The following is a 16,859-nucleotide window of genomic DNA, read 5'->3' on the forward strand; positions in this document are numbered from 1 at the left end:
CAGTCTTACTGGCTGGAGTTCCTTTGTGCTGCTCTTCAGGCGCTCTCCTGCTGACCTGTGTTCCTTCTCCAGGCTCTGGGCGTCTATTGCTGGCCCTGGCATCAAACTGGTAGGAGTGGGATGGATGGAGGTTCCCCTCCCCCAGCATGTCTAGTTTAAAGCCCTCTTCACCAGCTTGGCAAGCCTATGACCAAAGATGCTCTTCCCCTTCTCTGACAGATGGACCCCATCAGCCCAATGCTCAGGCTGAGCCAGCCTATAGCCTGGCCCAACAGCTACAACAAGAGAGCAGAGTCCTAATAATTACCTGCAGTCTGTCCACAGGATTAAGGAGCACGATTTAAAAAGTATTTTAGATACCTAAAGATGGAAACAGGTCATTTGGGATTTAGAGAACTGTTTAAGCAAATCTAGGGTTCTGCAATAATTAATACCATACCCATGCACTAGTGAATCATGTTAATTCGATTCAAGTCAGCCTTGGGCAATAGTATTTCTACTGACCAAGCCAGGAGACATGATCTGAAGTTTATATTGGAGCACAGAAATCATCTGAGCCTTCTTAGCACTGTAATGTCAGAGAATGTGGCAGTATCAACCGATCTACTTCCATGCCTCCACTGCAAAGAGTGGTCTTGCTCACCTTGCTTCTGGCTACTGCTATCCAAGTCTTCCTGTGTGCCAGCACATGCAGCTTACCAATCCCCAAGGAAGGACCTGTTCTACAATACTGTTTTTCAGGGACTTCAGCTCCCTAAGCCAGCTGACATGACTGCTTCAGTTCTGGAGGAGAACATGCAGACAGGGGGGACTGATCCCTTTTGACAGCAATATGGAATTAGATTAGCTCCAGCTAACTGTGACAAGCACCTCTAGACTGATGATAGCTGATCTGGCATAAAGTCTACCTTCAAAAAGGGTCAGTGCTTTGTGACCACTGCTTTTTTGATCTTTTGAACTCTAAAGCTGGATGTCTATAATGTCCAAACCACAGCCTTTGACTTTTAATATACTGAGAGGTTACAGAGATTCAACTACATGCCTTGCTCTATGCTTATCTGCCTACACATCTGTGAAAAACAAATTCTCACCACGGAACTAGGCTAAAAACGTCTAAGAGAACTACAGCTGGGTGTTTTGATTGTTTGGTTTTTTTGTTTGGGGGGGGGGGGGGGGGGTGGGGGTGGGCTGTTTGTTTGCAGTTGTTTTGCTTCTCTTGCTTTTCAGACCTCCCGAAAGGCTGAGAAAGGAAGAAGGTGAGAGTGGTGTGGTGCTAATCTGGAACATAGTATCTTTGGGTCTAGTCCTTGCTCTGCCACAGATTTCCTGTGCAACAGTGAGAAAGTTAAACAGATTTCCCAGAGCAGAAAGCAAAGTTCTCCCTTGAAATCTGAACGTCTAGATATACTGAAATGTGTCACTTCAAGGAACAGCATGCTCCTGGGCTGTAGATTAACTATGTCAGCTGCACTGCCTCTTAGTTTTCAGAAGTCTAAAAACAGCTGTGTTTGTTCAAGCCCAGATACATAAGCGTGACGCCACTACCATTCTTCTACAAGCCCTGCCAACTCCCTCCTCACAACCACAGCAGACAGGGAACACCGCTGCTCCTAGCCTGACTCTTGCCCACCCATAGAGACATTGGGGAAGTCGCCTGACATCACTGCCTCCCCTCAAAGAGGGACTCAGCAGCATGCACACTTGGCAATAACTGGGGTACATTAGTGGCTGGAAGACAATTCACTGACCATCAGCAACTGACAGCCTCTGCACAGAACACTGGAGAAGCACATGTGTTAGGTGGGACCAGCCCCCGCACAGGCTTCGTGCTGCCTGGCATCTGGGGTCCAGTGCATGCGCAGGGGTTTAGTAGAATGCAGATGGCCTTAACTGCATGATTGCATGCCACACACAGCATGCCGTGGGACTGCTTGCCTTGGAGTAAAGGTTGGTCTTCAGCACTCCCCCCCTGCCATAGCCCAGGGGCGGGCCCCCCAGGCAAGCCTTGCCTGCTGCTTTCCCCTTGCGGTTAGCCACCACAAAGGGGTTCTCACTGAAGAGGATCGGCTGAGAGTCGATCATACACTCTTGCTCTGGTGTCTTTGGCATCTGGTCCTGGGACAAGGGGCAACCCGTGGGATCCTGCTTGTCTAGTTGGGGCTTTTCTGCCCCACTTGTGCACTTGTCAGGTGATGCAGGGTCCTGAGGAAGGCCAGCCATGCTTCTGATGATCGGGCCTGCAGCTGTTTCTGGGTATGAATCCCGGCTGTCCTGTGCCACTGGCAGAGACAGCATAGTGCAGTCACCCTCCATTCTGGAGCTGGCCTTATTATACTGAACAAGCTGAGAGGAAAACAAAAGGATCAGAAAGAAATAAGGAGAACAGAGTAAAGGAGAGGAGGGAGAAAATACAGAGCGGCTACTGATGTTGAAGGACAGGGGAGAGAAGAATTCCAGTACTGATGCCCACACGACCATCCCTTCCCTCTCTTCTAGTCTACCAACAATCTTGTGATCCCAAATGCTACTTCCAAGAGAGGACCTTGCTGTCAGCATGCAATACATACACCAAGTAGTTGACAGGCACAAGCACACTCCCTCCACTTTTCCAGCTCTCGTACACATTCCAGCCTGCACTTCAGCAGCTCACCAGTAACACTGCTGCTCTCTAGCAAAATTGATTGCCAAAACCTGCACAAGCACACATCCTCTCCCATCTCACTTCAGCACATCCTCAATTCAACTCCACCATCACATGGCCAAACATCAACTGTCTCACCCCAGCATACTTTCAAGTAGTTCCAGCACTGTCACGCAGAATAACAGCTCTCACCTCACTCCAATGCATTTCCATACAGTTACACAGTTATCACCATATTGTCTACCCTGTGCATTTCCATCACACCTGCATGGGCAAACATGCTTTTACGGCCCCACTTCATCAAAATACACACCAACAAGTAACAGAGAGCTAAACAACAGCTAACAGAGTACAGATCTCTTTGAGCACCCTTACTGAAGGCAGGACTGAAACAGAGCTCCAGGTCTGCCTAGGCTCAACTGTACCCATCCAAGATGAAACACTGACCATTCCTCTTTTAATACTATAAAAGAGAGTTTGTTACCCCAGCCAAAGCCTTCTTCAGGGAAGCAGAGATAATCAGAGAGCAATGATCAAATCTCCTTCTATCCAAGTGCCTGCTGGGGAGCAGAAAGACCTCTTCTGCTCAGAACACATTCTCCAACTCCTGTGTCATGGCAGCATTCACAAAAATAGCTCTCAAGGGCTGGGTGGGCTGGTGACTACAATGGCAGCTGAGAGGCTCAGGAATTTCTGAGGCCCTCCCCTAACCCCTCTCAACTCCAACCCAACCTAAAGCAGTGGTTGGCAGAGCCCTCGCCTATATAATATTTCTGCAGACAGTCGAAGCCTGTGCTACCCTTAGAAATTTTGTTATTGTAGCTATGCGACTTTCCAATGTAAAAAAACCCTACCAAAAAAACCCAAACAACCCCCCACCCCAATTCGAACCTTCTTTTCCCAGAGTGCCATAAACTACACTAGCAAGAGCTCTAGTGCACATAAAGTTATGCCACGCAAAAAGTACTTTCAGGAACATTATTTGTTCATTGGGGATGCTGTAATGAAAACACTGCCAGTAATCCACCACCGCAAAGTGGGTTTGTTGGTCCTACAGCCTGACCCCTCTGACACCACTGCTGCTTTCCCTTGCCAAGCAGAAGAGCACAAACACTGACCAACCTGGGTTCCAGGTGAATCCCACCACCAAAGCCTACTTTGCTTCGCACAAAGTGAAAAAGTAAACAACACTTTTAGGGCACTGTGGAGATGGGCATGTCACCAAGACTGCGTGAAGTCTGATAGTCCATGGGGAGCCTCAATCCCTGTTTTGTTCATGGACATGACTGGAACCGAGCTTCATCTACCCCTCCCTTTAATCTCCAATGCTTCTGCTTGAGCAGTGTATTCCAGTGCAAGATGCCTCGCTCCCTCTACTTCACAGTGGGCTATTTTTATCAGACAAACAACAATTTCTATTTTGGGTAGGCAAAGATTTTGGTAATGCAGAGTGCTTTTCCCAGCCTTGCCTCTGTCACTCCCCAGTCTAGCAGACAGGACAATCATGTTTTACTCTGAATCCTCTAAGGCAAATACAGAAGAAATGCATTTGCAGTTCTGATCCATCACTTTGCCCCAGACACTGAAACTAATCTAATTTTAAATTTAATGAACAAGTACAGAGAAAGAATCAATGGCTAGAAATTGAACAGAAATAGACTCAGACTAGAAAGTACAGATTGTTAATCAACTAACCATGGTGACACGCTACTAAGAGATGTAAAGTCATCTCCATTTCTTATAGTCCAGAAAGCAAAAGGAGATTTTAAACGTTTTGCTGTGGCTAGATGTAGTCATTCATGGGTATGGTTTTCAAGCCTGTACTATGCAGAAGACAGAGACTATAATAGCTCTTCTATTACTGTGATGGCAGTATCCAGACATTGTAGTGCACTGGGTACTCTGCAGACATCAAGTTACTGAGAAGCTGGCACAGCTGAAGGGCATCACTGAGATGAGCATTCTCATGCAGCTTTCAACTGGAATTTTTCAGCTGGGGTTTTAAAAGTACACAAACAAAACAGGCTTGCATCTCAGTAAGCCTTTGTTAAATTTTGCTCACAAAAGGACCAACACACAGCAATACAGATTAATCCAAGATAGACAACCATCTGCCCCCTTCTTTAGGGGCAATTCTTGGGGAATCCTCATGACAAATTCCACCTGCAATCTATAGCAGTCACGACAGAGGTCTGCACTTCCTCCTGTTCAACAGTGTGAAGAACAGCAGGCCCTGCAACTCCCTTTCAGGGAACTATGTAGCAACAAAAGATATGTAGACACTGTTTAGAGGAGTGAGTGAGAAAGTTGGCCTAGAGATAGGAAGAAAGAGAAAAATACTATGGGAACTGGGCAATAGCATTAGCCATCTTAATCCAGTCATACTGCCTGGAGATAGACAACCTGTTAATTGAACCGCATGCTTTTCTGCTGGCCAGACTGATCCATGTCTGAGTCTTCCAGGCAGTCATCAAATAGGCTAGGTGCAGCTCCTGAAGGAATGCCAGAACCTTGCTGTCCTTGAAGCCCATATCTCCCTGTAGTCACAATCTAGGCAGACATATTTTTTCATCAGAGCAAAGACAGGGCTGGGCAAATGACAGCTGGAAAAAGATAAACATGGGCACCAATCGGCCCTTCCCCTGAAATGGGACATTTATAGATGCCGCCCATACAACCCGGCATTCCAGTGTGTTCGGCCCCACATTCCAGTGCCAGGCGTTCCTGGGCTGACATGAACTGCTAAGGCACAAGTTCCCAAATGCTGCTCTGCTTTGGATGACACTAGGTCTGTCCAGCAAAGAGGCAGATGCTTGCATGGGGCTGGCTCTCCCCTTGTTTCCAGCTACTAAGTTACACTAAGAGATGCTAAAAATACATTAAACCTTTTCCTGATAATACTTTTCTGTGTGAACAGCCGGGAGAGAAGACCCAAAAGCTGGGGAGTATGGGGAGGAACAAAATGAGACAAAGCTGGAGACAAAGCAGGTCTCTAATCAGTGTGAAAGCACAAAAGCAAGAGGGCCTGAAGTCAACGAGAGGATAGATGAATAGGAGAGGAGACCTGTCTGGATGGAATGAAATGGAGACAGTAAAGGTAAAAGAGATGATCTTGAAACAATGGAATGGGAATGCAGAATCTGATGATGACAGCAAAGGGTGGTCTTGCTGCAATAGGAGGAAAGGAATGGAGGTGAAGACTGAGGATGTATGTGAAGGAGCAGGCAGAAACCCAGTGGAATAGGTGCGATGCAGGGAAGATAAAACATGACCAAAGGAAGCAAAGATGCAGAGGTGAGGTGAGATTTTAAACAACACAGGCGAGACAGATGACTTCGTAATCTGTGAAGTTTGTGAAATCTGGATATTCTCTGTCACTACATATGGGGACTGAAATGCAGGTCACAGGGGCAGGAGTATCCAAAGGCTGTATCAGGGCTAAGTCATGATATGCAGTCACTGCCACTTTGCCTTCTGCAGTCCTAGATGGATCTTGCCTTTCTTTTAATACTTTTGGTATCAGCACCCTGCTGATACACCTCCTTTCTAAACATCTCATAATGAATTTACAACTAAGCTGTGCACCCAACATTGTCATCTTCTGTGTCAGGAAGAATCTTCCCCTCCCTCCTCTGTAGCTTTCAGTAGTTGCTTCCTTCCATGATAAATCCCCTGCACTCTCCCATTCACATGTATCCTTCTCTCCTGCTGGGCTGTTCCTTCTGCCTTGTTTGAGACACTTCCTTTTGCATCTCAGCAATTACACAGGCCACTTCCCTTTCCAAAATGGAAAGCGACCAGGCTCTCTGCTCTCCTCATTTTCTTATTCTAATCTTTCTTTTGTCGCTACCTCCTGTTTCAGTGTCAAAGTCTACCACAGTTCTGCTTCCCAGTTTTCCTCTGCAGAGAGTACTGTCATCTCTCACACCAGGGCACAATGAGAGGGCAGGTAACAGAACGACCACGGCTTCCCCCACACAGGGACCCCATATCTCAACAGCCCCTCACTTACAGTGCGATTGACTCTCTGTAAGCCACTGCTGGGCAAAGCAGCCAGGGTCCGATAGTCCAGTCTCAAAGGTTCACTGGTGATATTCTGGAGAGAGGCAAGGAGGGGAGCAAAAAAACACAAACACCAGGAAGAGATCAGGCCAGAAGTCAACTAAATCAACTAGAAAGAGCAATTAAAACGAAACCACCCCTAGTAATAACCAAGGCCTTATCTCCAAACTCTGCAGAAATTTCCCATTGCCTGGAAATGAACCTGGAATTGTTCCAAATACAATCATGGGGACCCATGACAGAGGCCGGGCTTGAGAAATACTGCAGAGAACACGTCGCTCTGGGCCCTTGGTCACCCACTGGTGCACAGACCCCCACTGTTCCTCCTGCCCCCAACATGCACATGTCTACTCCCTTATAGGGGGAGAGGAGAATGTGACATACATACCAGTTTTCTCCAAATAGCATCCAGAAAGGCTTCCAGTCTGGATTTGGAGACGTGATAGTGCAAATCTACAATTCCTCTGCAGTATCTTTTCTTAACCTTAACTCACACTCATTGTATCATTTCGTTTGATTTTGCTTCCCATTTGTATTTGTCTGCCTTTCTAATTATAGCCATTGTTTTTCACCATTCCTTCCTCAATCACATTACAGATTTCTTAATTTCTGGTATCTTCTCTTATACCCAAAAGTCAAGTCTTTTTGCAGGGGGGAGCGGAGAACAGAAGTTAGAGGGAATGAGCACTTTTAGAGATTTCTCCGGCCTTCAAGTCCAGTTGCGGCCCTTTTCTGCAACTCTCCAATCCTCCCACCGTGCTCCTCACCTCTGCCTCCTCCTCAAGTTGCTGTGTGGCTGCCTCCCGCTCCCTACGCATCCACTCCTTCCATGAGACAGGACAGAGTCAGAGCAGCATCCAAGCAGCACAGGCAAAGAGAGAGGAAAAGAAGTCAGCACCATGCTGGGCAGTAACTCCAGAGGGGGGACAGAGGAGCACGAACAGCACTGGTGCCAGGAGAGGGCGAGCAGAAACCCAGCACATACGTTGGACCCGGGGAAAGAGGAGCTGGAATTCTGCATGAGCTCGGTTATTGCCAGTAAAATGGCCAGGAACAGACACCCCATACAACACAAGCCAGGGTGTCACCAGATGAAGGGAAGAGAGCAGATGTCTCTAAGATTCTCAGCAGAGTCAATCCTGGGGAAAAGTGAAGGGAGCTAAAGCGCCCCACCCCCCCAAGCACAAGCTATGCCATCACCAAGGGAAAAGAGAAGATTGCTTATTGCTAGAAGAGACATCTTGACAGAGCATGGACTGGAGAGGCTAGAAGGGAAAGGAAAAACACATCTACAGAGCACAGGCCTAGTTGTCACTAAGGAAAAAGACCTAAAAAAATCACATGCTTGTTAATAGCATCACAGCCAAAAGGCTATATATAGAGACAGAAATTGTATAAGCATAAGGCAGGGCTTAAAATCAGCTGGTCAGCTCTCAGTCATTCAGTGCAGCACAGGAATATTGTAACAGTGACCAGTGACTAATCTCATAAGCCCCAGCTATGGGCTTGCTTCCAAGCTGCAAGAGGAAGGTAATAATGTGTTACTTGTCTTAAAGAATGATTTCTGTGCATTTATACTTTTGTGACTTTTTGCCCAGCACCTATGCTGCAGAGCGAGGGCTGTGGACAAAAGCAGCATCATTCTTCCGTTCTATTGCGTATTGCAACCCTCCTGACTGCTCCTCCCAAACAGCAGCAACCAGATGGTCCAGAAGTCCCAAGGCTGGAAGGATGGGAGGTGGAAGGCATCTGAGAAATACAGAGGGAGCTAACTGAAAATTCTGATAAGCACCTAGGCCTTTCTCTTCAAAAGCTTCTATGCATTACCACTAGCAAATAATCAGTGTCCCGTATCACACCCCCGATCTCCGGACAATAATGAGCAACATGAGAAGACACTAATGCTCTGGAGGATCACAGGACCCAAAGGGATATTTAGGGATATTTAAGCTAGAGTCTATTCTGAATCTGGTTACGCTTATTTTGGACAAGTGTTATCTGTAAGGTGAGTGTTGAAGCTGACAGTAATCTTGTATGTGATCCTTCTCTGAGGTCTTAAGCTGAAGAGAGACAAGAGTTGCCAGCCAGCCCAGACGGAGCTGTGGAATGTTCAAAGTTCATCTCTGACAACATCTGGGGAGCCTGGGGAAGCTCTGGATTAAAGCTAGAAAAATAACTACAGCTACAGAGTTGGGATAGAGAAATGCACCATGAATCAGTCTGTGGAGATTTGGAGTTACTAATATTGCTATTAGAAACTGAATTATCAAAGAACTGAACTTGAGATATGTATGCAGCAAGTGCAACAGTGGCATTTGAAAACCTCTACAGGACTAATGGTGAGTATAGCAAAGCCAAAATTCTTCCCATTTCTTGAGTTCACAACCTTACTGTAAGGAGACATGTTTGATCTCTATCACTCTTGTGCAAAACTGAACATAAATCACTGAAGTATTAGAGGAAAAGTCCAAAAATGGTGACATGAATAGTACTACTGAGGATCTGGCACTGAGGTGGGAACTTCCTACGGCATTACAATGGCTACCATACAGTGCTGGCTCCATCACTGGCATAAATTTAATCATCGAAACCGGTATTAAGAGACAGAATCCCAGTTTCAAGGTCACACTAAACGGCAACAGCAGAAAAACATGTCTTTGCTCTTGGGTCTCAGGCCATGGATCCCGAGACGTCAGAGGAGTCTGTAGCATCCATTGCTACCTCCTCCCAGTACCCTAATGGAAGTGGCACCAAAACATATGAAATCTTTTAAAGACACAGGCAGTTCTGGAGAGGTGTCTTGGTCTCTGCTGATCACCAGGCTACAGGCATACTTCTCAGCTCTTCAGAGGTTGGGACAGACAACATTGCAATTATACTAAGCCACACTATAGTGAGAGAAAAGGCAGTATATGGGAATATAAACCTTAGAAGTCCTTAAATACATGTCACTGCAACCTCAGAATATTGCTTTAAAATCTGTCAGAAGTAAAACATCCAAGAAAGATGAACCACAATTACTGTGTATTGTTCAGCCTCCAGAAGGAATAATGATATTTGCTTTAAGATGCCCACAATTGTTTTGAAATATTGCTAATGGCTGAGTGACTAGTTATTGCTAAGTTTTTTTCTTTTAAATTAACCATTTTAATAAAATTTCAAGTTCAAGTTTTCCATAAAAAGCTATCATAATACCATCAGCACTTTTTAAAATGAGATATGGCCAAGGCTACATCACCAATCATAAAGGTTTTTCTGTTTTTTTTACAAAGTCTCTGGAGTATTTTTAAGTAATCGCAGCATAAATTTTGGAAAAGCCTTTATCTACCTAAGACTGAACTAATGCAACCTGCTCAGGCACAGCAGCATGGTTTTGGGGCCAGACTGCTCTTGGTTTATCCAGAGGTGTTAGAAATGCTGATAATGACTCATAGCACCTGAACTCTCTGAGAGAGTATTCAGATCCATATGCTACCAAGATAAAACTGGTAGGAATACCCTTCGCTGTAACAGTAACACTACAAAATCAGGTTTTCTGAAACCACAACAAACCACACTCAGTTCCTTCCTAGGCAAGGAACAAGACATTTTATAGGAAAAGCCTAAATCTGATCTAAATTGGCTCTGCTCTGAGCTGAACCAAGTGACCTGTAGAGGTCCCTTCCTACCCAAATTATTCGTAGAATCATAGAATAGTTTGGGTTGGAAGGGACCTTTAAAGGTCGTCTAGTCCATCCTCCCTGCAATGAGCAGGGACATCTTCAACTAGATCAGGTTGAAGATTATTCTATAAGGTCATTCCACTGGAAGAATTCCCATCTAAGTATAGGTCTCAAACACCGTCAGAACACCTTGCAGATACTTAGGACAGAAATCCCTTGTCTTATTCCTGCACATGCTGACATCAATCTAAGCTGTAGGCCAGCAAATATAAAGCAAAGTTTCCAAAAGGAGTCTGCAACACACTGAACCTCTTTTGTCTCTCTACCTCAATCTTTCATAAAAGCCCACTGCAGTCACTGACAGAAGGCAGAGTAGGATTATATAAATATGAAATATATATGTATATTTAATGATTAATGCCTGAAAGGTCATACGGCCATTTTCTCGTTCATTGCCCTGTCCTCTTACAGTCTGTGCCATTGTCTATTCAAAACCTTGACTATTTTTTCCAAAACAAGTAAAATCTCAAGTGTTAACTAAATTATAAAGATCACCTCCATCCAGAATTGCCAACATAACTACACTCTTGTGGGGTAGCAAATGTAAAAAAAAAGCTGAGTTATTACAACTGCAGAAAGAACCTAGAGAAATATTAGGCATATCTAAATTGGAAACCATATCTAAATTGGTGCCTGCATAAGTGCACATACTTATCTGCCAGGAGAGCAGATTCCAAATTGACAATACTGAAGAATTAAATTTTCCCTCATCTTCCAAAAGAATCTGACTGAATAAATCAGTTTTAAGAGGGATATAACTAGAAAACCCAAGTCCTCAAGCAGCTTGACTCTGCTAATCTACTTCTGTGAAAGGCTGAAATAGTGGGCAGAAATACAAAATTCTCATAACAAATCAGAAAAACGATCATGCAAACTAAGGAGCACAAACTTGTGATTGATTAACACTGCCACTTCTTCAATTCAGGGCAACTTTGAGCTGTGCATTCTCATCTTTGCTCATAAAAGCTCTTGTCAGCTCATAGAGTACTGTATTGAAAGAACTGATTAAATGTGGGATTTCCATGCTAATAGGCCATTTTTCTCAAAGCTGCAGCTTGGCCAGAAGGTGCCAGCAGGTAACAAAGATGAACTCTGTAAATAACAGAGAAGTACCACCAAAGAGGTACACAGGAAGGTATGGCAAAGCCAAAAAGCAGCTAGAGTAACTGAGCGGTACACTACGAAGAGAGAAGGCCCAAAGCCCCCCCATGGCATTAACGATTGGGTAGAGATAATCTGTAGCATTTTCCGTAGGGCTCACAGGCTTGGCAGAACCACTGTCGAGAACAGATTCTGCTACATGAAAAATCTCTCACCACTTTCTCCATTTCTTCTCTCTCCCATTGAGTTGCTTCTCTCACCATTTCCATCTCCTAGGAGAGACCAAAGTTAGAGCCACTTCAACCCAGTGCTCTCTCCCCACTCGGAGCACCTGTAACCTCATGAAGATTTCAGAGTCCCATCCTAGCGCATTTGTGATGGAAGTGCTGGGACCTGCTGATCCCATAAAAGGGAAGTCCACTACCCATTATGCTGCAGATTCCATACACCAAGGGAGACACTAGAGATTTTCAGAAACTTTTTCCCCTCCATAACATTCTCCCAGTTGCAGCCAGAATACCCACCTTCTGTAGGATCTCCAGTTCTTCAGGGCTTAAATCCCGATCAATAGAAGAGATACTTTCCAGGCTATTCTTGCGCCCAATACCAGCAGCAAAAGGGTTTGCAATAATTCCTGGGGACATCTACAAAGCAAAAAGGCAATAAAACATGGTGGAAGCCCACAGTGTGCCATACAAAAAATTCCATATCCTGGGCTCCCACATACAGAGTACCAAGATGATCCTAGGCAAGTCAGAACTCTTTCACAACTTGAAACCTTATTTCAGTTGTCAACTACTCAAGGAACTTGAGGTCTAAGAAAGATGAATTTAAATTGAAACAGGTACAGAAAGGGGATAAGGTGACCAGGGATTGGGAATATATTCTAGTGGAGAATAAAAAAGCTTACTTGCTAAGCCCTGAAAAAAAAAGCTGAGAAGGCACAGGATTGCTATGGGTAAGTGTTTTCCTGTGGGGAAAGGCAAACACCAATAAACAGACAGACTATAACATCAGCCAAGAAAAAAATAGGCATAAATAGCCTGGAGAAAATTAGCTTGAAAACTACATTTCTAACCAGTGCAGTGATATTGTGAAACACTTCTGTAATCAGCAGAAGAGAGACAGTCTTTAGAGACTATTGCTTTTATGAACTGGCAACCACCTCCAGTTCATATAGCAGGAGACTAGACTTTGAAATCTGGGACCTCAGGAAAAAAAAAAAAAATCTACAGCAAAAGGCTGGAAAAATCCAGCAATCTTCTGTGAAGAAAGAGGTGGGATCCTTGTGGTACTGGTCACTATGAGGGCACCCTGCACTTCAGTTCTCACCTCAATGGCAGCTGCAGCCTTGGGATCAAAGCCATCACACACTAGCACAAGCAGCGCATCACCCACACTTCGGAGTATCTGTACTGCTTCTGTATGTGTCATTCCCAGCAAACTCTGATGATTCACCTCCAGGATCCGCATTCCCACCTTCAGACGGCCATCCCGGGCCGCAGCGCCAGAGGAGCTCACCTATAACAAATGGGGGGAATCAAGATATCACCTAAGAAGGTAAGAGAAGATTAGAGAGCGTGGGGACCATCAGGAAGAAGGAATGAGAGAGGACAGCATACAAAGGAAACAGGGAGAAAAGGCTGTGGCTACATGTCAGGGAAAGCATCTGGAAGTATGTATATATACTTACGGAGAGGGTAGAAAAGGAAGAACGTGTACAGTTTGGTAAAGGAAACAGGTGTGGAAGAAACTTCTTAGGGAGATAAAAAGAATCTGTATTTGAAATGTGTTGTCCCAAGGAAAGAAACTGCTTTTGGTTCGTCAATGAAGCAGGTGAGAAAGAAAGCTTTCGCGTCTATGATTTATCTTCACAGAAAGGAAAGTGTAATAATTTTTTGTTGGGAGAGAGACAGAAAATGCAAGCATAGGGATAATTTTTGTGGATAAAGATAAATGAGGCATAAGGACTTTTCACTGTCTTCATGGTAGAGACAGGTATAACAAATTATGCATGTCTGTCATTTTCCATCCTCTCTTTCAGAAAAATAATGTGTAACTCCTATTTTCTTTCCTCAGCAAGTCACAAGAACTCATACTCGCCTCATGTACACAAGCTGTCACCAGGGGAAGCAACTACATGCAGCATATTGATAAGGTACACAAAAGCCAGAGTTTGTCTTAAAGAGTGCAAGCATCCATGTATGTTTGAGGAGAGAATGAAAGTGCGTGCTTTGCCACCAGAACAAAGGCAGTAAAGGCAAGGAGTTTTATTCATTTTTTTCCCCTTCGGAACAGGGAAAAGAGACTGCAGGACTTGCTGTGGGTACACAGTGAAAGAAAAAAAAAACCCAAAACCCAAACACATGCAAACACGAGGCTCAAGAGAAATACGCAAGCTGAGGAAACGAGAAAAAATTGAACAATGGTGATAGGAGAAGCTACTATCAGGAACTAGACAGAAATACAGGATACAACTTAAAGTGCCTTAGGGAGACGAACAGAATCACCAAATGGGCATTACTTTTTCTAATGGGAAAACAAAAAGTCTGGATCAAAATGGGATGTACACACATTCAAGCTAGATCAAATGAAGACCTTGGAACATTTGGTCTACAGACAGACCTCACTGGGAACACCAGAGACAAACGAATGGCTTCAATTCAAAGGCCCAGTCTCAAAGCCAAAGAACCAACATGACTAAGCTTTGCAAAGAGAATTATGACCAGTGCTACACAAGGGCTTCGCAGAAAGAGTATGTCAATGTCAGGGATCTCAAGCAAAGCCTGTAGATCTATGACAAGAGAATAAGGAGAGCACAAGGGCACACAAAGTTGGTTGCTGGGTGGGGGAAATGCAAGGACATGCATGACTGGTTGTCAAGGTAGGATGGAGGCACAGGTAGCATCAGAGGAAGGAAAGAAAGGACTACTGCACACCACATATTACTGGGATCAGAGAGGCAAAAAAATCCCAAAATAAACCAAAGGCATGGGTGTTTATTGGATTTATGAGAGCTGTTTTGGAGAAAAAAACACAGATATGTTTAATAAAGTACCTGTAAAATGAGGAGAAAAAATGCTGCATGCATTTTTTAATTTTTTTATTATTATTATTTTTTTAGGTTTGGGGGAAGGGAAAGCAGTCATGCATGCCTACACATGATTTCTTCAGGGCTGTAAAGGAAAATATTTAAGTGTGTGAGAGTGCGTGTGCATGCACAAAAATGGTCACATGCAGCTGAATGGAAAAAGACCAAGTACTCACAATTTCTTTTCCAGGGAGAGCAAGTGCATAAGTGTGACAGTAGAACACCCAGAAATAATGGGAGGAGGTGAAGTTAATGTAGAAAAATGTCCTTAATGCCAACTGTCATCTGTATTATTGTCACTGAGGGACACTGAGCTATCCCCATTGAGACAGATCATGAATTTCAAATTGTAGATATAATTTATACTTCTCATGGTATTCAACTTGTAACACTTCATCGAGAAGGTTTTAAAAAGGAAGAACCAGATTACAACTTTTAATAAAAATTACAGTTAAGGGACTTAATGGAAATGCAAATTAAGAAAAACTAAGGAGAAAGAAGGTAGTAATCAGACATCCGAAGAGGAGGAAGAAAAAAAGGCACTACTTTGTCTCTCAGTTACTGGAAATATACAGACAAAATAAGAGAAGCAGGAAAAACACTCTGGTTACGACAAATAAGAGAGATCAAGCTGAAGTAACACAGTTGAAGGGAGAGCAGAAAAGTTCAGTGCTTTGGTTCTCCACAGGCTAAAACAAGTACTATTTAAAAAAAAAGGGGGGGGGGGTAAACTAACCCTGCAACAGGGCTAAACTGTAAGCCTTCCAAACCCCTAAATGCTGTAACACTGAAGGAGATAAAAACTAACCTAATCATTAAAAGTAATTGTAGGTTACAATCATCTTAGGTTTTCTTTTACTGCTATTACAAATATTGCAGTTGAATGTGCAACTATTACTTTGATAGAGTGAATTTACTCTTTTAACTTTAAAACTCAGATAAAGAAGTTATATCCAAGTAATAACAAATGTTGAGTATTCCCTTTCTTTGAAAGTAGCCAATTATTAGAAAGGATTAACTGGCAATTATGGAATGTCCACCATCCAGCAAGGATTATTAAGAACTCTAGAGCTAGAGCAGAGTTTCTACCCTAGCATACCTCCTAAAGAGGGAACCAGTGACAGATACATGAACATCCAGAGTCCCGCTCTGCTCAGCAGCAAGACCAAAAATTACACCACTTATCACTATGCCCTGTTGCTAACAAGAAAGAAGAGGCAATACTTTTTGGTAAGGGTTGGGAGGAGCATAAGCTTACACACAGTATATTGTTGAAAAGAAAATATGCGTTACTTCTTGGGGAAAAGTGACATGACAAATAAATATGCACACAAGCAGTCATTTACAAAGGAAAGGCAACAAAATTACATACACGGTGCATGGCACAAGAGGAAAGGTGAGCAATTCATAATGCTTTCAATGAAAGGAGGAAAGAGCATGCATGTTGGAGTGGACAGGAAAACCACAAGCACTTGGGGGAAGCAATACAAATGGAGGGGAAAAGGAAATATGTATGGGTTCATGTTACAGAAAAAAAAGCAAGAGAAGAAATGCAAGACAAAATAAAAGCAAACATAGGAAATGAAAGACGAAATTTTGTAGCTGTTGTAGAGGAGTAAATATGAAAGGAAACAGATGCACCTCCTTCAGTGGATGGACAATACTCCAGGAGAATTGATGTACCCAGTGAAAAGTGGAGACAGCATATTGAGCTGTCCCGGTTTTGGCAGGGATAGTTATTTTCCTTCCTAGTAGCTGGTACAGTGCTGTGTTTTGGATTTAGTATGAGAATAATGTGATAACACACCGATGTTTTAGTTGTGGCTAAGTAGTGCTTAGGCTAGTCAAGGACTCTACAGCTTCCCGTGCTCTACCGACTGAGAAGGCTGGAGGTGCACAAGAAGCTGGGAGAGGGCACAGCCAGGACAGCTGACCCCAACTGGCCAAAGGGACATTCCATACCATGTGATGTCATGCTCAGTACATAAACTGGGGGAAAGCTGGCCGGGGGGGCCGCTGCTCGAGGACTGGCTGGGCATTGGTTGGCAGGTGGTGAGCAAATGCATCATGCATCACTTGCTTTGTATATTCTATTATTATTATTATTACTACTATTACTATTTTACTTTATTTTATTTCAACTATTAAACTGTTCTTATCTCAGCCCACGAGTTTTCTCACTTTTACTCTTCCAATTCTCTCCCCCATCCCACCGGGGGGGGGGGGGGGGGGGGGGGGGGCG

At 44.0% G+C, this 16,859-nt stretch overlaps 1 protein-coding gene across 1 annotated transcript in view; it reads right to left on the reverse strand.

Moving 5' to 3' along the window:
• Positions 1-16,859, reverse strand: part of SCRIB (scribbled planar cell polarity protein) — a 96,661-nt gene that overhangs the window by 34,932 nt on the left and 44,870 nt on the right. The window contains exons 25-30 of the mRNA XM_009318786.1: positions 12,859-13,047; positions 12,051-12,170; positions 11,742-11,798; positions 7,471-7,527; positions 6,654-6,737; positions 1,936-2,343 (exon numbers count right to left, since the gene is read on the reverse strand). Of these exons, the coding sequence (XP_009317061.1) occupies positions 1,936-2,343; positions 6,654-6,737; positions 7,471-7,527; positions 11,742-11,798; positions 12,051-12,170; positions 12,859-13,047 (915 nt within the window). The remainder of the gene's footprint in view (positions 1-1,935; positions 2,344-6,653; positions 6,738-7,470; positions 7,528-11,741; positions 11,799-12,050; positions 12,171-12,858; positions 13,048-16,859) is intronic.

Source organism: Pygoscelis adeliae, unplaced genomic scaffold, assembly GCF_000699105.1.
Source record: "Pygoscelis adeliae isolate BGI_AS28 unplaced genomic scaffold, ASM69910v1 Scaffold452, whole genome shotgun sequence".
NCBI lineage: Eukaryota > Metazoa > Chordata > Aves > Sphenisciformes > Spheniscidae > Pygoscelis > Pygoscelis adeliae.